The sequence below is a fragment of the Tetrao urogallus genome (genome assembly GCF_951394365.1).
Source record: "Tetrao urogallus genome assembly, chromosome: 1".
Lineage (NCBI taxonomy): Eukaryota > Metazoa > Chordata > Aves > Galliformes > Phasianidae > Tetrao > Tetrao urogallus.
Window position 1 is genome coordinate 189,534,781 of NC_136813.1, and position 24,653 is coordinate 189,559,433.

A 24,653-nucleotide genomic window follows, 5' to 3' on the forward strand; every position below is an offset into this window, starting at 1 on the left:
GCGGGGCGGGGCGCGGCGCTGAGCTGTCCTCAGAGCGGGCGGTTGTGGAGTGGGCTTCGTTGGGAGCTGCGCTGTAAGGCCGCCGTGTTCCTCCTCCTCGTTGCTCGCGTGCAGACTCGCTACACGGAGCACCACGAGGCACAGCAGTTGCAGTATGCAGGCACGCTGCATACCGTTAAATTTAGGGCAACTCCCCGCACTTACGTGCAAGCTGCAGCATTCCCGTGCTGTGAGGAACGCGGATCTGAGAGGAAGCCGATGGAGATAATCCTTTGATAGCAAAGAGGCTTCTCAAGGACACGGGAAGGAGCTTGATTTAAGACACTTGGAAACAAAATTGATTTTAGACTGATAGAGGATATTACTCCCTTGAAGAAAAAAAAAAAAAAGTTGATTTATTAGATTACATTCCTCCCCTTTCCAATTTCAGTACTTCCTCCAGTGCCAGAGCCTGCAGTAGGAAGTGAGCAAAACGCCCCGGGATGAGCTAAATAATTCAAGGTGAGTTTGGGGATCTTTTGAGGAGTAGAACCTTGCATGGGTACCTCTGTGCAGGCAAGGATATGAATAACTGCATGTAAGACTAAGATTGCCTTGGTAACCATGTTAAAAACACCATCTTTGGGAACAGAGAGCAAAATTGGAAGAAGTGTGTATGGATATTTGGAGGATCCAGAAACAGAAATGAGATAGTTATTTAGTGGTGCAGCAGGCAGAGAGGAGCAACACGTCATGCACTAATGGGTGTATGTACGCCAGTATTGCAACTGCCATGGTGTAACTCAGTCATTGTGTGTAACTGGAAAGAGGACAGAACTAAGTAAGAGTGGTGTTTTATTAGAAGTTGGTTAGTTGACTAGTTAGCTTCTTGAGAGTGCCGATTAGTCAATCAACAGTCCAGTCTTTTGGATCAGTCCCATCCGAAGTCTGCTGCAGAGCAGGGAGCTGGACCCATGGCAACATCCTGCAATTCATCACTGCTTAGCACAGATGTGTGTTCTTTGCTCACTCTTTTCACTCCATTGACAAGCTCTAAGGAATGCTGGCCTCCAAATCTTAGAAACATTTGAGTATTCTAAAAACCTGCAAATACACAGGCCCTTTTTGTAACTGTATTAAGTATCATTAACAGAATTAAGGTTCAAGAACTTGGAAATAACTTCCCTGTAGGCATGCTATTCCTTAGATTCCCCAAAGAAGTATTTAATGTATCGTTAGTACAGAAACTTTGATGTGAGCAATTGCTGTATCTGCCACAGCAACTCCAAAGTCAGAGAACATTAGGGCCAAAGCATCTGAATTTCTGTAAAATCAAATGCTTGATTTAAGTGTTCTAAATAAAATTGTGCTTAAGGAATTTCAGGCTCATGGCTGCGAATGAGGAATTGCACTGATTCAGCAGCACTTGATGCTTATGTTTCCAGGCCCGCTTGACTTAGGCATACAACTCAAATCAAGAGCAGCTTGAGTAAGCAGGGGGCTGCTTATACCTGTCTCGGGGGTCAAACTCACAGATGGCTTTGATGTTTATTGCCATATCCATTTTCTTTCCATTTCTGTCTTGTTCATTTTGGAATGCAAACTTCTAGAAACAGTTGTAGTGTTGTGTTCAAGTAAGGTAGATAAGCGTTCCGACTGCATGATTGAGAAAGATTATTCTCCATTCTCCTCTTCAGCACAAGGACAACATATGCAACAAACCACCACTTTTAAACAGTGATAACACAATGAAGACAGAATATCTTTCACTCTTCAAAAGAAGCTCCTGCTGGCATGCTTTCTGTGCCAGGAATTATAAAATTCAGAGCACAGCCTTAAAAACAACCTACATTTCAAAGAGTAACCAAGTCAAACCCAGATGTATCGACAACCAATAACGTGTTTCATGAAGGAGTTTATTGTAAGAATGTACAGATATTTCTGGGGCTTTGCCACTTCTTCACAAAATAGCAGAGCAGTCTTATTAACGAACACAGGCAAGTTCAATCATACGCTCAGAATTATTCTTCACCTGTAAGGAAAATTGAAGCAAATTAAAATCTTTCAATCAATGCTTCTTTTTAAAATGCATCACCTCTGATTTTAAGTGCTTTAACAATTCATTCTTCCCTACTCCCTCCTCCCCTCCAACTCTCTCTCAAGACTACTTTTATCTGAAACTTTAAATGCTTATTTTGTTACAAACTTTTTTTCAGGTGTAGTGTTTTACGAATAGACATTTTTAAGGTCACAGCCCAATGCCAGGGCACTACGAAAAAATGAAGCAATACTTTCAAATGAATCCAGTAACTCAGAGAATAAAAAAGTCACAGAAAACTGTCAAATGCAGATGCACTCTATCACGGACATATTTTGTTTAAGATTTACTGGTGCTTGAATCTGTCCAAACTGAAAGCAATGGCCATTTCCTAAATGTGGGAAGAAGAAATTGTGTCTGACCACTATTGCTGAGTTCCGACTTCCTCATCTGATTTCAAGACTGCACTTAAAAATGGATGCATACAGACAATCTAGTTTCTATTCCATAACTTTACCTCTTGGATTTGGCCAAACCTCTTTTGCTGATTAATTCCTGGTTAAGATGTTATGAAGAAAAAAAAACAGAACAAGCAGGTTAAGAAGTAACTCATGCAAATTAAGGCAGAACTATGCACGTATTTGTAACTGCATTGTGAGGAGCATAATACAGCTCATAACTGCAACATGTTATGTATTCCAGACATTTTGTAAATGTACAGAATAGTATCACACATATTTACATCTTTGAGTACAGCACATTTTTAACTGTTAGATAGAATGCACATTATCTACATGAGGTTACAAATTGTGGTCTAAGCCCGCACATTTTGTAACCTACAGAACACACAGTTGCAAAACTTCATTCTCAGGAAACGAAGCAATATACTCAGCTTCAACATTTATCATACATATTTCCAGAATCCATTGATACCAGCTATATTTCTCCTTTCAACCCCAAACTCCTGCACACTATCACAGACTGATTTCTGCAAAGGCATTTCAGTCACCAGAATTGCTCTCTCCACATCCAAAACTGTTCTACAGCAATGAACTGGGCTGTCTGAGCAGAGTATGAAGAACCCAGGTAAAAGGAGCAGATGGGATATCTACTCAAAACAAATAAGGAGAAAACGCTCTCCCTGCTCAGTCAAGGGCATGTGTCAAAGCTGAGGATATAATCAACCAGTTTTTAAAGAATATCTGGTCCAACTTCACACTTGTTAGTAAACTGCCACAAACTAAAAAAGGATGGGAGACATGCCATGCATTGTCCTGCTTTTTAAATGCCTTAACGTTCCCCATTAACCTGCCTGAAGGAGGGCACAAGCATTACACGACATTGCAACCACTCCTGTTTCATGTGTATACAGGTACTCACAGAGCAGCAGCACCAGAGATGATCTCAATAAGCTCCTTAGTAATAACAGCTTGACGGGTACGGTTGAATGTCAAAGTCAGTTTGTCGATCATCTCAGCTAGGGAAAAATTAAAGTTGGAATTTAAGCATATAATGAGCATTCAAATTCAAGTAAAGGAAGTTCTATGAAGAGAATACCACACAGACTTGTGGATCCATGTGAATGATCAAACAGCTTACTGCACTTTTCAGTTTTCCCTACAGATAATACTACTGACAGACAATCTAAGAAGAAGATAATTTAGCTTGAGGCATCAGAATTAAGCATCTGAAAAACAGCCAGACTAGTAAATACCATGGGTAGAACGTTATTCATTTTTAAATTCCAATAATGTTTCTTGCACTGTTAATGTCCCTCAATAACCACAGTATTTCCTTCAAGTTCTGTTCTGGCAAATGGAGCCATTTTTCACTTAATATTTTTTAATGGAGACTTTACCACTACATTCAAGATACAGGGATCAGCAGAGACCCACACTTACAGTTCCAGGTAACCCTACTGCATAGCACATAAGCTTCATTCAGCCACCAGCATTTTTTATGCATCACTATCTTCTTGAAACTGAAGTCGTATCACTATGCCACATTAAACACTACTAGCCCACCAATACCAACCATGTATTCACTGCAGTGCACTCAGTTTGGACACTTTACAAGGTATACTAGCATATACTCAGCTTGCAAGAAATCAAAATCTGCAGACCAACAACAAGAAAGACATCAGTAGTTGAAATCCTAGAAAATCCAGAGTAGACTTACAAGCATTTTTGCTTGCGTTGTCCATAGCAGTCATCCTAGCGCTCTGCTCACTGGTGGTAGATTCTTTCAGGGAGTAGTACAGAATATTTGCTAGTGTAAATTCCTGGTAGTTTCTCAGCACATCAGCATCAATGTCATCGTAGATGCTCAGGCTTTCTGAAAAATATGAATGAGCAGAGTCAGAACTGCAGGCTGTGCTAATTATAACCATACAATGTCATATAGAAAACAGTAAGTTACTTTTTTTTCCCACTTAGTACATGGTGACAAATCCCTCCACGCTGCCTTCGGAGTACTATCATAAAATGTTAAATACCAGAGAGATAATGTATTTTGTGTGTTTTAATTAAGTTTAAAGACTAGGAAATTCAGATCCTGACCAGGGCCAAAGGCATTATTGATATATTATATTTAATGCTGCTGTACAATGCTGCACAAACCACGTGAGGTGCTTTTATTGAGAAGAAGCCACTCATTGCTGAAAACATCAGAAGCAACAATTTTGCACAGGCATAATTCTTGACTGAGAGAAAAGCTCAAAATTAGTACAAGCTCTCCTTCCCCACAGCCCCGCGATGTGTCAGCTCTGGACTACATCTTTTAAACTTGTGATACATGCACAATAATGACAATACATATTCCCAGATGCAGAATATCTTCCCTGTGATTTATTACTTCACCTATCTACTGTTTTCTAGTTCACTGCTTACCAGAACCAGCAACTGTTTCAAAAGAGTAGATAGGTTTTTCATCAGTCTTGTAGGAGATGACAGATCTGAATAAGAAATAGCATAATAGTGTTGGTTTGACTGAAGAACCTAAATTGAGCACTTAATAGCAAATTAGAACACCGACAACTTCTGGCCTTCCAATTCCTCCAAGTCTCGTTATGCTCCTCATGAAGAGATATCAAATACCCTAAGGATATAATAATGTACTGACTGTAAATACAACAGCACACACTATAGAAAGCAAGCTTAGAAACACCACAGAAAAAGAATTTCAACCATATCTATTAAAACTACCCACAGCAAACATGTTCTTCACATATAATAAGAAAATGCACTGACTTTTCAAGAAAATCTGAACACAGACTCAGTTTTCACATTTTACTTAATTCAACCAATATGCTGTTTTCAAATCTTCTATTCAACATCTCCCTAGTGCAGCTTCAGTTTACTCTTACCTGAACCGATTGTAGATGACAGAGCCTTCATCAAATTCATACCCAGAGTTTAATAACTCTGAAGCAATGATTGAAGCATCTCCAAAGCTAGGAGGTCTCCGCCCCACTTCTTTGAATGTCATCAGGAGGTAATTGCCATGCGTCCTGCAGTAACGTGAAATTTGTGTCAGCAGCAAGTTGGTGCTCTAATGTACAAATATGTAGCACCAAGAGGCAAGCAGCAGCAGTAACTGCTAGTGTTCAAGAACAAAGCATTTCGCTGAACTAGAATCTTGGAGAAACTTTAACCTCAGTTAAATTATGATAGACCAGAACTCCAGAATGACAAAAGGAGAGGTGTTTTTTTTTGTTTGTTTGTTTTTTTGTTTTTACCTTTGAAGTAGGCCTCTAATCTTGTCGCCTACACCAACCACCATCACTTCCTTCCCTGCATTGGAGAGGTTGGTAATCTCATTCTTCAAGGTTTTAGCAATAGATGTATGGATAGCACCACACAGACCTCGATCAGAGGACACACCGATAAGGAGGTGCTTCTTCTTGTCCTCGGGTGCCTTAATTTCTGCTTTCTCATACAGTGCTGAGTAAAAAAAAACCAACAAAACAAGATGGGCAAGATATTCAAGGGTGCCAGGAAGCAAATTTGTCCTATCAAGACATCTTTGACTAACTTCAAATTCAATAAATAATTTCCAAAGGGTTTCAAATCACAGCCAGATGAATTTTTATCCCCCTCACAATCATTCAAGTTTGAAGGCTAGCAGACCTGAAGTGATAAAGAAGTAATTCCAAGCCACTTGCATCTCTGCATCAGGTATTATAATGAACTTCAACTAAATAATGACACTGACTGCAAGTGCAGTGTTTGAGAAGCATGTGCAGTTCAAGCATTTCAAAGAAGGTTTGGCAGCATCTTTAAACATTACTACCTTACGCCACAGAAATCCAACAGTTTCATGAATAACAGAAAGAAACAGGTCAAAATTGATGTTGCTTTTATGTTTAAAACTACATCCATGCAACCACAAGAAGCTAAAGAAAAAATATCAGACACGATAATTAATTTCACATCAGCACTCTTACAAATAACTTTTCATCAACTACTTATTAGGAATACTCAAGGTTAACAGTGGCCCAGGATACAAATTCTTATGAAAAAAATACGCTAAGAGGTTAGAAGTCAACACCATAAAAGCATCCCTCCTTTATTTCCACACCACACAGTGCAAGAGCCTTCGCTCACCCAGTGCTCCTGTTCCGTACACTCTAGCAGGCTTCAGCTCCCTCTCAGCTCTTGCATACTTTGCTGCAGAAACCATCTTCATGGACTTCGTAATTTTCTGAATGTTCTTGATGGACTTCAAACGCCTGGTAACTAACAAGGTTAAAAGCTGAAGGTCAAAATTGGGCTATATTGAGCGCACAAGGTTGAAAACAAGAATAAAACATAAGCAACAGCTATCCAGAAATCTCTCCTGAAGTTCCTCAAGGAAGATATAAATAAGCAAGTGATGCACAGATGTAAGATATGCTGTTAGTACTAACACCAGCAAAACTGTACACGTGTATCTTTACAATAACCCAAATGCATCTTTACAATACATTTTTCTCACCATGAATTTTATTTAATATTTACCTCAACGTAAGATCCATTTGCTATTCTCTTCCCTACTATTCTACTATTTTCTTCTACTTATTTCTCGAATATATAATTTGAGGTATATTGTCAGCTTTTCCTGGATGAAAAAGGAAGGAAAAGCAAAACATAGCAAAACCAGTCCTAGTGCTATAGACAAAATAAACGTTGTCCTCTGTTTAGGCTGTGTCCCAATAAAGCTCCCCATCCAACCTGGCCTTGAACACCTCCAGGGACAGGGCATCCACAACCTCTCTGGGCAGCCTGTTCCAGCACCTCTCCACTCTCACAGTAAAGAATTTGCCCCAAAGGGGAGAATTTTATGAAGGACACTTGTTTCATACAAGTGCCAGAGGCTCATATGGCAGTGTTACACTCCACAACAATCACTTCATCCAACAGAAGCCAAGCGAAATCATGCTTAAACCTAACACTTCCATACATTTCCCTTCTGTAAAAAGCAGGCAAAAGCACACTTACTGTCTTTCAGAGTTGCCATGTTCCTGACTTGGCCCCTGGAAGGGAAAGCAGGAGAAATTAGGAGAGATCATCAGCTCTCCAGCAAACAAACACCAGTCAAGGTCAGATCTCTTCAGAGAGAGGAACACGTAGGAACACCCATTTCTTAGTAGGGACACTTCACACCAGGCCTTGTAACAAAGCTTTCACACTCCCCCTTGTGCCCGTGTGACTGACAAATACAGGGAAAACAAAGCAGGGCATCAGAAGGGCAAGATCCCTAGAAGAACACAGTTGTTTTTTTCTTTTTAGACGATTAAAACAACGACGCAGCGGGGCTCCCAGCACCCACCAGGACGTCCTTGCAGCGCCAGCCACCCGCACGGCTCTCCGCTCCCTCACCCGCTCAGCCCCGAACGCCACACAGCGCCCTTCCCCTCAGCGCCCATCGCCACCTCCAACCATCCTGACCGCTCAGCCACGGGCCCGCAAAGCGGAAAAGGACGGAGAGCCCTCCACCTCACCGCCTCCCCCCGCTCCTCCACGAACGGAGGCCCCCAACCCCTCGCAGGCACGACCCGGCACAGCCCCAGCCCGCTCGGGGCTCCGTCCGTTACCATTGCGGCTGGTACAGCAGGACGGCGGAGCTCCGCGTGAACATGGCGGCGCCTGCAGCACAGCTCCGCTGAAGGTCAGCGCGCTCGCCCCGCGCATGCGCGCAGCGCCGCGGGTATTGCTTCCGAGGGCGCTCCGCCGCATCCGGGAACGAGAAAGTAAGGGGTGAAGGGAGGTGGGAGAGAGCCATGGGGAAGTCGGATTTCCTCAGCCCGAAGGCTATCGCTAACCGCATCAAATCCAAAGGGTTGCAGAAGCTGCGCTGGTACTGCCAGATGTGCCAGAAGCAGTGCCGCGATGAGGTGAGGCTGGCGGGGCGCGGAGCGGCGCGGTGTTTGGCGCGCGGTCCCCGGCGTTGGGGTCCTCCGTAATGACAGAATGGCCAGGGCTGGAAGAGACCTCAAGGATCGTGAATCTTCAACCCCCCGCCACAGCCAGGGCCACCAACCTCCACATTTAATACTGGACCAGGCTGCCCAGGGCCCCATCCAACCTGGCCTTGAACAGTTCTAGGGACAGGGCATCCACAGCCTCTCTGGGCAGCCTGTTCCAGCACCTCACTCTCTCTGTAAAGAGCTTCCTTCCCCCTGATATCCAACCTAAATCTTCCCTCCCTCGACCTCAAACCATTTCCCCTTGTCCTGCAGTTATCTACCCTTTCCAAGAGTTGGTTCCCTTCCTGTTTGTAGGCTCCCTTTAAGTACGAAAGGCTGCAATGAGGTTACCCAGCAGCCTTCTTTTCTCCAGGCTGAACAAGCTCAGCTCCCTCAGCCTGTCTTTGTAGGGGAGGTAATGTGTGCCAAGCATACTGTGTGGGGTGGGTATGAGCCAAGTGCAGCACCCAGCTCTTGGTCTTGTTAACACTCATCCTATTGGTCTCAGCTCATCCATCCAGCCTGTCCAGATCCCTCTGTAAGGCCTCTGACTTCAAGGATGCATCCAGACCTCACATTCTGGAGGTCTGAGACCAGCGATTTGCTTTCAGGCAGCATTGGAGAGGACTCTCATGCTTCCTTGGGGTATTCCTGATCCCTCATATACGATGGGAAGAGCTGAGTGGGACCTGAGGGCTTCCCAACCACCTGGGGCAGGGCACAGGGGCTGAAACTAGATGATCTTTGAGGTCCTTTTCAACCCAGACCATTCTATAATTCTATATATTCCACTAGAATCCCACTCCTGTAGAAGTGTTTTGGAGAAAGTATGATGGTCCTGAGCTTTCTCCAGGGATGTTCAATCCCACTGGGATGACTGATCAGCCTTGAAAGGGCAGCAGGGTTAGGAATTATTCCATCGGGAGTTTGGGGCAGTTGTGATTTCTCCTGGGAACAAGGTGGGTTCTGGGGCATGCCCCAGGGCTTGCATGTCTGGAGCACAGCAAGGTCTCTTTTCCGTCCTTCTGATTCTGTTTCTTCCCAGCTTCTCCTGTTAAGAGATGGTTTTCTGTGATGCTTCCCCTTGTTTTCACTTCTCTGTTCACTTGAACCCAGATGCCCATGGAATTATGAGGGTCCTATTCCTTCTTATTTTCACCAGAGCTGTGCTCCAGGAGTACCTCCACGTGGGATAACTGTGCTTCTGGTTTTTCATTCTACGTGAATAAAGCTTTTAATGTGCTTTTAGAAGAGAAATGTGACTTCCAAGGGATTTTATTTGTGTTCTTCATCTGCTGCCCTTTTCCTTTCTCCCGAAGAGATTAAATCTTTTCTCAGAGATTACAGCAACAAAGCATCATACCTTTACAGCCACATCTTTTCGTAGCGGTGTGGGGATCCCATGGAAAGAAGTTTGCTGTAAATTTAATTATGTTATGATGAGAGAGTATTATATTAGATTAAAAAAAAGAAAAAAAAAGGATATGGCCAAACCTCCAACATCTGAGTACATTTTGCAAAGCTATTATGACTTTGTCCCTGTATCAGAGGTGGCCAAGCTTTTGTAATCCATAGCTTGGCCACTCCTAGGATGCCATCCTCTCATTACGTATGATGTCAGTATTGGCCAGATAGGGAATCAGCAAGAATTTCCACTTGTTTTGCATGTGTACCTGAATAGATGGTCCTGCATGCAGCAGGTGGTGCCACATCTACCCCGTTCCACAAGGGAGCAAGAGGACTTCTGTTATGTCCCAGTCAGGAGGAATAGCCAACCTGTGCTGCTAGACTGTGGTTGGGTTAGAGTGTTTTGTGTGAAGCCTCCAAGAGATTTCACTTAGAAAACATCATTTTATGTTACTTCTAAAGCTGTGTGTTGCAAATTGAGACAAAGGCAGATAAAATATTTATCTTTATTTTCTAGAATGGCTTCAAATGTCATTGCATGTCTGAATCTCACCAAAGGCAATTACTGCTGGCTTCTGAAAATCCTCAGCAATTCTTGAACTACTTTTCTGAGTAAGTTTGCTATATATTCTTATCCATGTGTCAGATCTGCATGGCTGTACCTCTAAAGCCCTGTTATGTCCCATTGAAGATGCTTTATTCTGATGAATTTTAATGTCAGCTGTTTTATATAGTGGCTATGTGAAAAGTTTGCTTTTGAAAGCATGTAGGTTTAAGGGAGCCGTGATGTTTAAAATTTGACAGTTTTACCTCATTTAACTTTTTTTAACCCCAAATGTGGCAATTTTTACCTCAGATTCTTCTTTTTATCCCAAATTTGATAATTTTATTCCATGTCTGAGTCCTGTTTTAATTTGCTCTTCACTATGAAGTATGTCACTGCTGTGTCTCAGCTGAGTGACTGTCAGAGCTGCAGAATTACAAACAGCTAAAGAACCATCACATGGAGATAAGAAGTCAGCAGAATGAGTAGAGTCCCACTGTTCCCCTGATCCCTTTGTCCACCTGACCTACCTGACAGCAGGGCTGACTGGAACTGTCTTCAGTGTGAGTCTGAAGGGAGGCTTTATCTTTAAGCCATTGAATTAGCAGGGAGATGAGTGATCCATCTACCCAGTCTACCACTGCTTCCCTTTGTTCTGCCTCGTGTTTTGTGTCAGTGTTTGTCAACCTTGGGAGATGCCTGGTAATGAAATACCAGCAATTAGTGGGAAGTGTTTAGAGTTCATTCTTCCCATTTTATCCCTTTGAAAGGGTATTATCCTTTGGAAGATTAAACTTGTATGTGCATGTACCATACTGTGTTTCTTTGTGTGTACAGACTGCACTTCACGCTGTATTACTGAAGATGGGAAACAGGTGTCTGAGTTTCCCCGTGCTCTGTTCAAAAGAATACTCCTGTTTGTGCTGCAGATATTTCATTATTATTGACAGTAGAACATTTCTTTGTAATTGTATAAGTTTTGTTAAGATACTTTTCTTTATATCCCCTAAGGGAATTCCGAAATGATTTCCTAGAGCTGCTCAGGAGACGATTTGGTAAATATTTTACTGTTTTTCTTTTTTTTTTGCTTTTAATGCCTTTTGGTTTTGTGCAAGAAGTTTTGGTAGGTTTCTCCTGGGTCCCTTACTTACATTTAATGATAACTCTGTTTTAGGAACAAAGAGAGTCCACAATAATATCGTGTACAATGAATATATCAGTCACCGAGAACACATCCACATGAATGCAACACAGTGGGAGACACTGACTGATTTTACAAAATGGTTGGGGAGAGAAGGTAAATACTGTTGTTCTGGGTTATGGCATTTTAAAACTATTAGGTAATTGTGTTGCTGATGAGTAATCAGTAAGCATTTATGTTAATTCTCCTGTTTCCTTTTTTCCCTTACCCTTCCCTCCTGCATATATGTTAACACATGTCCAAATAGATTTCTAAGGAAATCCCATTTCTAAACAATGGGATTTCATTATGAAAAGTGGCAGAGATCTGGGATAAATGCATCACTTACAAACCTTTCCTTGTTTTACCTGTAGTTACTGTATCTGTTGTTGAATTCTAAGTCAACTTCCAACAGTTGTCATTTAAAAAGTATAAACTATGGTAGGACATTTCTTACAACTGCAGAATCCCTTCATATTTGTGGTGACAAGAAGTAGTATTTTGTTTTCATTTCTGTCCTAATGAAAGGGTTCAAATCTGAGATCTGCAGTTTTGTGTTCCAGGGGAGGAGCAGGGGTTATGTCATACCACAGTGCTGTGTAAGGTTTAAATTGGTTGCAATTGCCTGTGTGCTACAGGATACATTAATGAGTCATAGAGTGTTTGAAAACTCACTCTAATGAGCGCCAGTAACAATAATGTAGCACAGTAAAGTTTTCTATAGTTTGATGCTATTACTATGCAGTGTTTATATATGTTAGAGTGCTATTTTCTTCCTTGTTGAAACAATGGGAAGGAAATATTTTCATCAATAAGGAAAGTGGTACCAAATGTTCCATCCACTGTTGCTACATGTTTTGGCCCATTTCCAAATACAACCAGCCAGCTGAAGGGTATAAATGGTTACTAAAGGTAATTTAAAGTCTATTTTAGAAGTCTGGTAAGAGATACATTGTAAAGGTACATCTGCTAAAGTTTTTAGGTTCTTGCAGTGAATGTGGCCTGGGAAAATGATCTATCTTGATGTTTTCTTCGTTACTTTCTTGTTTTTGTTAGTATTAATTTTATTTTGTCTTGTGTTGGGTCTTTAGGTCTTTGTAAGGTTGATGAGACTCCAAAAGGCTGGTATATCCAGTACATTGACAGGGACCCAGAGACCATTCGCAGGCAACAAGAACAAGAAAGAAAGAAGAAACAAGACCTTGATGATGAAGAAAAAACAGCGAAATTCATTGAACAGCAAGTTAGAAGAGGTTTGGAGGGGAAAGAACTGGTGAGGAAAGTTATATATCAACCTTCAGCTCAAAAGTCCTCTCAATTAAGTTAATGCTCCTATGGTCTTTCCACTACTGTTTCCATTGCAGCCAGCTAGAAGGTGATGAGTAATCTTCATGCAGTGGGTTGCGAGCTGATTGCTAGTTCAAACTGGGGAACAGTGGGTATGTGTGGCTGCATGGTTGGTTGTTTCTAAACTGAGGAGTATTCTTCTCACAGGTAATTCTCATGCCTGCTTTGCCTACCTTGTTTCAGTTGAAATTGCTGCTTGTTACTTTTCCTCAAATAACCAACCCGATGCTTTTTACAGCAGATAAACATCAGGGTCCTCTTTGGAATCAGTTTCAGAAAAGGAAAGCAGAGGTTTCAGCTCCTGTTAGGTTTTATGCTGTCTTGAAACTTACTGGAACTGTTCCTCATGACTGTCTGTATCTAGTCCTAGCCATTTCAGAGTTTGATTTAGTCCGTCTTCTCCCCTGCCTAAATCACCACATTACTTCACTTTCGTTCTGAATTTTCTGTTAAGCATTTATGAAAGATGATAACTTACTCTGGAGGAAGACTTGGAGTTGCTTCGTACCTGGCTTACTTTTCTACTAAATGAGTGTTAGTTTTCCTAGCAATTTTAAAATACTGAATTCAAGATAGGAGGCTAAGCAGTAACCAATGGTGTCCTCATTTATCATATTTCTCAAACTTTTAGGGCTGCAAATAACAAGTATGGTAGGGAGGCTAAGATTACCAGGAAAGCTGAAATAATTAAATCCCCACATGAAAAGCTTTTATTCTGGTAGTCCTGACAAGGAATTTGAGAACTTCTTTGGCATTATCCCTTGACTTCCATGCACGTTGTTGCCTGGGATTGGGACCTCCCATTTGATTCTGGGTATTGATAGATACATTTAAATGCTGTTGTAAACTATTATCTTTTTCTTAATTTAAAACTAATTGAAATTTAAATGGTCTGAGCCTTTGGTACTAAAAATTTGGAAAGATTCCATGATTTTTCCTTTTTTAGATTATCAGTTTGTCCAAAAACCAGTCTAATCATGCTTGTTCAAAATGAGAAAACTTGCAGTAAGGCCACTTTCCTTTGATGCTGAAATTAAACAAGTACAGACAGCATCTCTGTAGAGAGTGTTAATTAGATAATTTTGCACAGGAGCCTATAATGAGAAACTGTTTTCAATTTATAATCTTATAAATCAAGCCAGACTGAATATTACAGTTATTAAATAATCTTACTGTCGTCAATAAAATCCAGGCAATCAGTGATCACTGAAAAATGTTATCCTGGCTCAGCTATCTGTTTTGCTCTTGAGATCTATTAAGTTTTCTTTTGGCAGGAGGAGCCAGTCTATACTGAACTGAACAGAGAAAATGAAGAAGAAAAAGGTAACCAGCTTTTGATACATGCTGTTTTCTTGAGCTGAAGCTGATTTCATGATTAAAATGAAATATGTGCTAAAGTTTGCTCAGTGTTTCATAGAGTGCTTTGAGGCGAGTTTCAGAAAGCACTGAAAATAGGAAAAGGCAGAGAATTTCTTGCCATTTTTGAAATAGTTTATTTTGAAAGCTGAACCATAACGTAAAATAGTATTTTTAAATGTACAATCTTCTCCATTATCAGATTGTTAAATTGTAGCATCTTTTTTTTTTTTTTTTTTTAAAGTTGCATTTAATTTAAATAAAGGAGCAAGTACTTCAGTAGCAGCATCTTCAAAAACCAGGTGAGAAAATTGTTTGAAGGTAACTCTTACTTTTCATGTCAGTGGTATTTGTATGTGAAGGAAGATGTATCTTATCCTGCAATATTTGTAGTCTACTGTCTCATCCTATCATGTTATTCAGGAGGAGATCCTAGGTGATGTCCTAGATGTGGTTCCTCTTGTATTTTAAATGGATGAATGTTTATATCTTAAATATTTGTTGTGAGGAGCCTTCTTGAATTCTGTATGGTTCATACATGACAGATGCCCAGCAATGAATAGGCAGTGATAGTTTCCTCTGGGAAGAGATAGGTAAGTGAAAGGGAGGATAGGAGATCTAACTGAAGTCATCAAGTCCCAGCTGCCTTCTGTGAATGGATATTCATGACTTTTTAATTTCAGTTCCTAAAAGGTTTGTCTAATTGGAGGTAATATTTTCTCTGATCATCCTTAAAGGAGCTGAATCTACCTGATGTCAATCTTTGCAAAGCTCATGAATTTAATTGTCATATAACCACAAGCAACACAGGAAAAGGGGATCAATAATGCAAACAACACTTACAGAAGTCAGTGAAACTGTTTGATGAGTAGTACATCTTTTCTTGTAAGGCAATATTGTAATTAAATGCATTGCAAGTAAAGTGAAAGCTTGCTTCTCATCACAAGCTTAGCTTTTAGATAAGATATCTGATGGGATGTATGCCAGGCAGAAAACGAGACAATAAAGTAGTTCTTTGCAATAAGAGAGACAGATTTCAGGCTTTGAGGAATACTTGTAAATTATTCCTGAGCTTTGAGTTGCGCTTAAGATGAGCCTGAACTTAGCACAGGCACTCACTTGACTGGTTTCAGTGAGGAATACTTAGATCTATTTTTTAAGGTGCTTGCAAAAATTTGTCTGAATGTGGGATCATGTATTGAGGTCCAACTTCTTCGTAGCCTACGATAGATACTTGTGTGTAAAATTTGTAATGGTAGTGTAGAAGCAAACTTTGGATATCTGCCTCACACTAAAGTGACCAGCCTGTGGTTTTTCCTTCACTGGTGGTTCTGGAGTCACTTCAGTGTCGTATATGGAAACTGCTCCCCAATGTCAGTGTAAAAGTGTGTTCTGCCTCTCTGAGACACATTGGCTATGGCTGTTATTATATGGCTTGTTTGAGTTCAACCTGATACCACATGGTGCAGCGTGTTGCAGGGTTTCCTTGTTTCCCAACCTCTCTGCTCACTGCAGGTGTTGCAGAATCCTGGCCAGGATTCCCTCTTGCATTTCTTGATCAGGGTGCAGAAATTTGGACAAAGAGACCATAGGATGTGACTGCTAGGGTTGAGTTTGACTCTTTCATAGTTGGTCCACATTATTAGTTGTCATTATAGTCAGACCCTTCTCTGCTGTTGCTGATCTTAGACAGTGATGAGTTCCCTGTAGATAGAATCTAATCAGAGTAAACTTTTCTAAAGTATGTGAGCTTGCATAATATGCTGTTTAGTTTTGTTTTCTGTAAACCACAGATTTCAAGGTAAACCAGTCCTTTCTTGTGCCCAGTTCTTTCTTGTGTCCTCTGTACTGATTACATACCTGAGCTGTGCTGGTTGTCTTTGTCTCAGGGTCCCTAATGCATATGTTAAGTAAGATTCATTTTAGTACTGACACCTGGGAGTCCCTTGGTAACCTCACAGGTATCTGTTTTCTTTCTTTAGTGTCATCTTCTTTAATGCCAGGCTTTAAGTATGTCATTTATGAGATTTTATTTATGTATTTGTTGCTGGATGTGTGATTTCTTCTGGAACTCTGTACAGACATTATCGTGCCTTCCTCTGAAATACAATTATTTTCCTCTCACGTTTGTTTCTATTGCCCTTTTTGTAACTCACTCCCATTATACATCTCCCTTCACTAGCATATCCAAAATCCTCACCACAGAACACAGTCAGAACATGACAATCATTCTAAGGCCTTCATAAAATTACCTCACAGCAGCCTTCTTCAACTTTCTGGATGAGAAAACACCTACAATTTTTACTGCATCTGTATGGCTTTTATAAAAATTGGCAAACTCAGACTGCCTTCAGACAGTTCTCGCTTTACCCAGGTGTTCCCCAATCCCTAAGATGTAAGTTTTGTACTAATTGCTCTTTCCTTTTGTAACTCATGGGCTATTTGCCTGATTTGTATGTGATGGTGAAGGTAATGTTTATTTTCTGGGTGTGGGAGGATTTCCAGGTCTCAGCTATGTTGGAGACTTGCTCAGTTCTCAGTTTCTCTAAAGCTACAGGATTGCTCATTTTGATTCAAATATTTAAAACAAACTTGAAAATCTTATGTGCAGACTTTTTTTTGTCTCTAGCGTTTAACTCAAGTCCCCAGTCAGCTCTTAGCTTTTGCACTGATGAACTGACCATTAGATTGTTTTTGTTCTGCTGGACTGATGGCAGCAAGCATCAGTGGGCATGGAATTTACACCTCAAGGAAATCAGTTCTAGCTGCAAAGCACACTCCTAAAAAAGGTACCATGTGAGGTCTGGAAGGTGATTTGTACAACTGAAATCAAATAGATCAGCAGGCCTTTTTGTACAACCAGTTCTTCAAATGCATCTTGGTAGAGAAGACAATTTGAGGTCTGCTGTGACAACGCCGTCTTGCTTTTCTAGCAGCATCCTTGGACCAAGTGCACTGAAGATGGCAGAAGGAGCAGTTAAAAGAAAAGAATCAGCTCATAGCTCTGGTCAGTCCAAAGAGAAAAAGAAGAAATCTGCACTGGATGAGATTATGGAGGTAACAATTGTGCAAGGATTTCTGTCTTTATAATCCCATGCCTGTGGCAGTCAGTCTGCTTTTCCAGGGCTTCCCTTTGAAACAATCTCAGACCTCCAGTTCTTGTGCAATTCAGACTTTCATATCTTTCTGGACAAAATTATATCACTTCCCATTTAAAATTGGTTTCTGCTGCTCATCTGTGTCTATTAACCTTGACTAGTCCAAATGTTGGAAGTAAAGGAATACAGATTTTGAAAGAAAAGAAAATACCTAGAATCACTTGACAAAAATAAACGTAAATCTCCCATCATTTTATCATGGATTCCTAGATCTTACCAGATTGATTTCTGTGCAGAAAACACACCCTGACCTACCCTTCTTGGTTTTTTCCCTCAACCCTCATATGGGTTCTGGAGAATTTGTTCAGATTTTTGAAGGCATGGGAAGGCTGCAGTGAAGGGAGAAAATAAATGATACTTATTTGTTGTTCTGTAGATTGAAGAAGAGAAGAAAAGAACATCTCGAACAGACTACTGGTTGCAGCCAGTAAGTATCTCAGAAGTTGTGATATACAACCAATTCTGCAGTCTGCAGTTGCTAGTGATTGAGTTATGCAAAGATCCTGAAGCAGATCCCAAGCTTATTTCACTCATTTTCCAAGCTGCCAAATGTGAAAAATTACTTCATCTGGTGGTTGGGGTTAGAGTGACTTCAGCATGTAATCACTGTGTAGTCGCTTGTGTATTTTAGAATGTTAATCTTTTTTTTCTTCCTTTCAAATTGTCTAGGAAATCATTGTAAAAATTGTCACAAAGAAGCTTGGAGAGAAGTATCACAAGAAGAAGGCAGTTGTTAAGGTAAAGTGTGCAAATGGAAGCAGATGACTTCCAGAGTCAGAATTGTGCTCAGCCTTAAGTCTACACTGAAAGGAGCTGTGATGTAACTTTACTGGGACTTTTTTTGTGTGTCTGTTTTTGTCCTGTGCAGCTTATCCTATTAACATATCCATAATGAGTAATAATCATTTTTTCAGTGTGACGTGACCAAGAGCAGTGCAGTTGTATTTTAATTTGAGACTAGTCAATGTTGCACAAATCTTTGTGCTGCTTACTGCCTTTGAGCAAGATCCTGTTTGTGTACAAAATCTTCAGTCTGTAAGCCTTGTTCTGTAGTTTAGATGTGGTTTCTTTTAGCCACTGCCAGTGAAATGATGTTGTACCAGGTAGTCCAAGGCTCAACAGTCTCTGGCAAGAGTGCAGAAGACAACATCTAGGTGTGTTTTGAATGACTGACAGCAGTGTATAGAACCCAAAATCACAGCTTTTTTTGGCAAGTATCTGAGCAGGTTATGAGTTCTAGTGGCTGTCTTTCACTGAGCTGTAAATCTGGGAGGTTGGACATGCTAGGTGCAAAGATGATCAGTGACATTTTTCCTCATTGAGAGGCCTTATTCCAGTTCTCCCTGTGTGATTTCAAGCTAGTTTATCCTCCCATGAGGGAAAGAAGCCTCTAATTTGCTCTCTGAATTTGAGAGGATAGCTAAGATAACTGATCTGAAGGTTGACAAAACCTCCAGACAACACTAATAACATTAGTGGTCTTAGTTTACAAGGAAGATCAGTCATTGATTTTTAAGAAGAGCCCCCTTAATCTAGCCTGAACTTCAGAGTAGGGTCAGCCAGCACTTTGTGGAGACTGGATGCCTTTAGGGCAGCTCAGAAGTCCTCATTGCTTTTGAAAGCGTTCAAGTGTATTCCTGACTTGTTAATTTTGAACATGTAAATTTAGAGAATTATTTTTTATATTATAGTCACTGATTGGCCTCTACCTTTTACAATAGGAGGTGATTGACAAATATACAGCAGTTGTGAAAATGATTGATTCTGGAGACAAACTGAAGCTTGATCAGACACATCTGGAAACTGTAATACCAGCACCAGGTATGGCTGTTTGTGTTCTTTATTTTTCAGCTTAGCTGTCATAGCATAACTTAAATTTAAGTTCTTTTAAGCTGTAAAACATCCACTTGAAACGACCTTAACAGTAGCTGTGTTGTTCTTGGGACAGCATTTCATAACCTGGTCACTCACCATCTATATTCTGGTTACTTTCTGGGGAAAAATTGCATTGTTTCTTCTTTGAGTCTGCACAGTCTCTTCTTGTAAGAATATTATCTTCTAAGAAAATAGAAGTGCTTCATGATTCAATTCATTTGACTACATGAAAGCATCTCTCTTCAGCTGCCAGGAAGCCTCTCAGGGAGCACTCCGTAGCTCTTAGTCATGTTTATCCTGTGTCTTCCTTCCAAATCATGCCTCAAATAGCTGTAGGTACTTGGCAAAACATAACTCTTGTTTGATTCCCTTGTATTTCTTTGATTGTAGCATGCTAAGGTTTCTGAGTAGCATCTGATCAGCATTTCAGGGAACATTCAGGGTAGCAGTAAGCAGAGCACTGTCAGCACAGAGAGAAAGGAGATGTAGGATCTTGAGATTTTTCATCAGATGTGCTCCATTCTGCATCTTCAGCTGGTGAATAGCCAGTTGATGGAGGCACAACAGTACAGGTGAGCTTTGCCCACACTTACACTAGAATTGATGCCCTACAGAAATTGCCCAGGTGAGACAGAAGAAAGAAAGAAAGCGCACTGAGCAATTAGTATATGGAATAGGACATGAGGGAAGTAACTTTGACTTCTTTGACACTGTCCCACACGCCATCCTGGGAGCCAAATTGGAGGAAAATGGATTTGATGGGTGGGCCACTCACTGGATAAGGAATTGGCTGAACGGCTGCTCAGAGAGGTGCAGTCAGTGGCTGAATGTCCATGTGGAGACTGGTGATGAGTGGCACTCCTCAGGGATCAGTGCAGGGTGGACAGTGGGATCGAGTGCAACCTCAGCGAGTTTGGACAGGCTGAGAGAGCTGGGGCTCTTCAGCCTGGAGAAGGCTCCAAGGGGAACTCATAGCAGCCTTCCAGTAGCTGAGGGGGGCCAACAGGGGAGCTGGGGAGGGACCTTTTGTAAGGGCAGGTAGAGTGAGGGGATATTGCTTTAAACTGGAAGAGTGCAGATTTAGAGTAAATATTAGGAAGAAATTCTTTACTGTGAGGGTTTTGAGGCACTGGAACAGGATGCCCAGCAAGGTTGTGGATGCCCCCTCTCTGGAAGCACTCAAGGTCAGGCTGCGTGGGGCTTTGAGCACCCTGATCTAGAGGGAAGTATCCCTGCCTGTAGCAGGGGGGTTGGAACTGGATGATCTTAAAGGTCTCTTCCAACCCAAACCATTCTACGATTCTATGATTTTTCCCTGATGTAGTTTGAGTGGCTTCTGCTGTAGTGCCAGCATAGCCTGGAGTGTAGAGAGTAAACTTCATTGTACTTTGTAAGTGGGCAGGGTGTGAGGCAGAGCTGGGAATCACTTGCTGGGGGCTTGAAGAGAAACTTCTCCCTCAGCTGTCATTGAAGTTGAACACAACTCCATCAAAGGAACTTTTTCCTATTTCTCATTTCAGGCAAGAAAGTTATGGTATTAAATGGTGGTTACAGGGGAAACGAAGGCATCTTGGAATCTATCAATGAGAAGAAATTTTCAGCAACAATCATCATTGACTCTGTAAGTATAAAAAAGAACTGGAAGATCTATTTTGCATACAGCACTTTTCATCTGTATGCTGGAGAGCTTTCACAAAGAAAGATGCTACCATTAATCCTGTTTTACAGGTGGGATTTATAGTACAAAATGCTGTTCTCAGCCACTTATTTCCAACCAGCAGGAAAACAGTTGCTTGTTCTCCACTGCAGACTAGTGCTGTGCTGTTTGCCTCTTGAAATACGCCAAGATGCTGAATCTGGCGAGTTTTTAACTTGAAAGAGACTAGCAAAATATTCTGTGTGTTTATTTTGAATATAGCTGTAGTTGCACTATTTTGTGGGAAGGTAAAAAAAGTGAAAAATGCATGAGGTGATTTTTCTCCTCCCTTTACTAGACTGAACATAAGGCTCTATATTCTTACCCATTGTCGTGTTTGTAACTAACAATTACATTGGTGGTTTGGGTGTTTTTTGTTAGTTTCTGTATTTGTTTGTTTTGTTTGTCTCACCTTTCTCTGGGCTAAAATTGGTCCATATGAACACCTTCGTGTCTGTGGCTTTTTTTGCTCTGCAAAATTGTCTTTAAATCCTCTGGTATAAGTAGGGAGAGTGCTGTCTTGAAGACAAATCTCTCAAACACAGCTTGCTGGGGAGAGGCTCTCTTAGGATTCCATTCAAAGAAGAGCTACAGAAACTCAGAGAATTTATTTGAGGAGAGATTGTGGAGGTATCCTAAACACAGAAGGAGTTTTGATTGGAGCCAAGGCTCATGATACGTTGGTCTTGAAAGCAAGGCTCTTTTTTCTCTCGTTTTGATGCACTTAGATATAGAGGTTACCTCCTTCGACATGAACTCCAAATCTATAAATGAAAAACAGTAAAAACCACCCAGAACACAAAATTCTGTAGTTTTTTGAAAGCATTCTGCTACGTATCCCCTGTACAATAGGCAGCGTGCACTTGTATGTGGCTTTTGGACAGAACTCTTAAACAGAAAATTAGCTGTTGTGCTTTTACTGTGCACAGCACTGTAATACTGCTAATGCCTGAGATATCTAGTACTGTTCACTTCACTCCTGCTCCTTAGAAAATGCTAAATGTGGCAAGATTTGGTACAGCCCCTTCAGCTATGTTACTTTAAGTTCTCTATTGGAAAATGCAACGAACAAGTTTGGGTTTTGATTTTACTTTTTACAATCTGTTCTTTTCCAGGGGCCTTTGAAAGGACGCCGAGTTGAAGGGATCCAGTATGAAGACATTTCCAAACTTGCCTGAGGTGCTCATTATGGATCAGAGAAGATTTGGGTTCCTCAAACCATCTTTCTGGCTTCTTGTGGGCAGACACAGGAGACTCGGCTATGTCAGGGTTTTAACTTTGTGTGTATATGTATCTATAATGTATATAGAGAATAACCAAGAGCAAATTGAATTTATTTAAAGATCACTATAGATTTGTTACATAAAATGTTTGTGGAAATCTTAATGGTGGAAATACTCCATCTGATCCTTTCTCAAAGTTTTTAAATAATTTTTCAGTCTCATTTTGCAAAATACAGCAGCTGCAAGTTGGAGTATTTTCTTTACTGAAGTATGTGTGAAGTTTTGTAGGGCAGAGAACTGTCCACAACAGCTGCTTGAGGCAGGCAATGTGAGTTGAGGCCAATGGATTTTAAACAGCAGACTTCTCAATTTGCAGCCAAAACTGAGTTCTGGCAGGAGGAACAAGGGAAAGGATTAAGAGAATAGCAGAAGGTAACAGGGATTCTTCTCCTGGATTTTGTAAGAAGGGTCTGCCTTAGGAAGTGTTGTCACCAAGTTATTTTTAGTTAACTTATCAGCTGTAGTAGAATCCACATAATTAGACTTCCATCACCTCGTTCTCAGGGCTCCTGATAATGCTCATACACAATTTATCTGCTTATGGGCTCCAAGATGGATGTTACTTGTGGGGCTTCTAGCATTCCTGCCTAAGTCTGTGCAGATATGAACTGGCAATTGCTGTTCTGGTTTTCCAGAGCATTTTCCCTTGTCCATAGCTCCATTGTTTTCCCCTGCGCTGCTGTGGATGCTAAATGAGTAACATTACTTTTTAATTTTTTAAAAAATGTCACATTTTATACAGTATTTTATTTTCAAGGAATGTTCAGGAATAAACATAAACTTATCTTAGGCCAGAGCTTTCCTAACCAGTCTTTTAAACAGCGCTCTGTTCTTTTATGTCCACTGAACAGCACAGTAAAATGGCCAACTGGTGTAACTGCCTTATTTTTGTAAAAGAAAGGTGCAAGTTTTCCCAAGCAAAAACAGACCATCACCTGTGGTTCAGACTGCCTTTGGTTATTATTGTGTGTGTCTGGAATTTGATGGCAAGAAAACTGATAATCCTGTGCCTTTCAAAAGACTGCATTTTTTTCATAAAGAAAAGCCACTCACCCCCTTCCTTGGTGAGCTGAATTGAACAGGATGCTGTTGTGGATGTGTACCCCAGTTACAGTGCAGTCTAAAAGTTCAGGTCGCCAGTGTCAAATTCACTGTTGCTTGTCCCTTGCTTTACCTCAGAGAACCATGATTCGTGGTTTCCAGGGGACCCCTGCAGGAAAACTGAAAGACTGCAGAGGTTGAACGAAAGAGCTGCAGTCAGGACTAACCTCACACAGAGGATTTCAATGGCTTTCCGGGGATCCCAGGCACAAATACAAGTCAAGCAGTAACACAGTATCTAAAAAATGGACAATTCTGCAGAAAGGAACTTAAGGCAGAAGACATGCATACGCTTCTGAGAATAGCTTGAAGAGATGCTCAACATGCATAAATCCACACTTCTGACAACAGAACTGAAAGAAGGATGCATACCAGTCTTTGGTTCACAGGCAAAGGACACCAAAGTACAGGAAGGCAAGTAGATAACTGGAGTGCCTGTCCTACATTAGGGCTGCTGAGAAGAATCTGGTCAGCATTTTATTATTTTTTTTCCTAAGGTTGCCTGTGAAAGCAGAGTTTTAAATGCAATTCTAGGTACATACACGTGTATGTTCGTTTCACTACTGATCTCATTTGTTGCTTTTGAAAAGTATGACATCTTTTGTGAACTGATCCCCCTGGAAGCAAAGCATTTAGTACTGCTGGTGATTTCTATGTAGTCTGAATTCCAGTTCTTTATCCTACTTCCCCAGTTCTGTATCTAGGTGAGAATTTCACTGTGATGCTGAAATGTTTACCAAAACCGAAACAAGATATTCTGGGCTCACCTAATTTATTTTCCTGCAGTGTAGTAGCATGAGCTATTTCAAGGAAATTCTGACCACTGGTTAGCACATCTGTAAAGGCTAGGGACTCTTCATGATCCCAGTTTCCTTTTGTGTTAGATTTGTCAGGTATGTAATGCACATCATCCTGGCTGGGCTTATTTTAACCACGCTGCTTTTTGCCAAATCCAGCAATGCATGAACTTACATTTTTCCCTGCTCTCTGAAAGGACAAAAGTTGAAAAGCATGACTTTTTTTAAATCTGGTTGTGTATGATACCAAGATTATAGGTGCCACCACAGTGCTATTACAAGTCTGCTGTGAGATGTGTATTGCAAAACAGCTGAAATTTCTAATGGAGCTTGACTTCAGTGGTTGTGAGACGCAGCTAATACAAGATACCTCCTACAGTCCAGCATGTCAGTTTATTATAGATTTAATTTTTGAATGGAAGAGGGAGTTACATTTGAAACACTGAT

At 40.9% G+C, this 24,653-nt stretch overlaps 2 protein-coding genes across 3 annotated transcripts; one reads left to right on the plus strand and one right to left on the minus strand.

The window, feature by feature from the left end:
- Positions 1-3,393: 3,393 nt before the first annotated feature.
- Positions 3,394-8,134, minus strand: ATP5F1C (ATP synthase F1 subunit gamma; the record flags this gene model as incomplete). Its single annotated transcript, XM_079545982.1, has 8 exons — positions 3,394-3,494; positions 4,196-4,351; positions 4,906-4,970; positions 5,382-5,525; positions 5,754-5,958; positions 6,622-6,753; positions 7,495-7,529; positions 8,091-8,134. The coding sequence occupies 8 exons, from the start codon at positions 8,132-8,134 to the stop codon at positions 3,394-3,396; spliced, it is 882 nt and encodes a 293-aa protein (XP_079402108.1).
- Positions 8,135-8,276: 142 nt separating this feature from the next.
- KIN (Kin17 DNA and RNA binding protein) lies at positions 8,277-22,203 on the plus strand (the record flags this gene model as incomplete). 2 transcript variants are annotated; one of them, XM_079549815.1, is made up of 13 exons in its annotated part: positions 8,277-8,390; positions 10,387-10,481; positions 11,425-11,468; positions 11,588-11,710; positions 12,685-12,866; positions 14,215-14,263; positions 14,541-14,598; positions 17,230-17,353; positions 17,831-17,881; positions 18,124-18,192; positions 19,176-19,275; positions 20,850-20,950; positions 22,141-22,203. In XM_079549815.1, 13 exons carry the CDS (start codon positions 8,277-8,279, stop codon positions 22,201-22,203), a joined length of 1,173 nt encoding a protein of 390 aa, XP_079405941.1. The 2 variants fall into 2 exon arrangements, with proteins under 2 accessions (XP_079405941.1, XP_079405942.1); XM_079549816.1 differs by having other exon boundaries at positions 17,233-17,353.
- Positions 22,204-24,653: the final 2,450 nt, after the last annotated feature.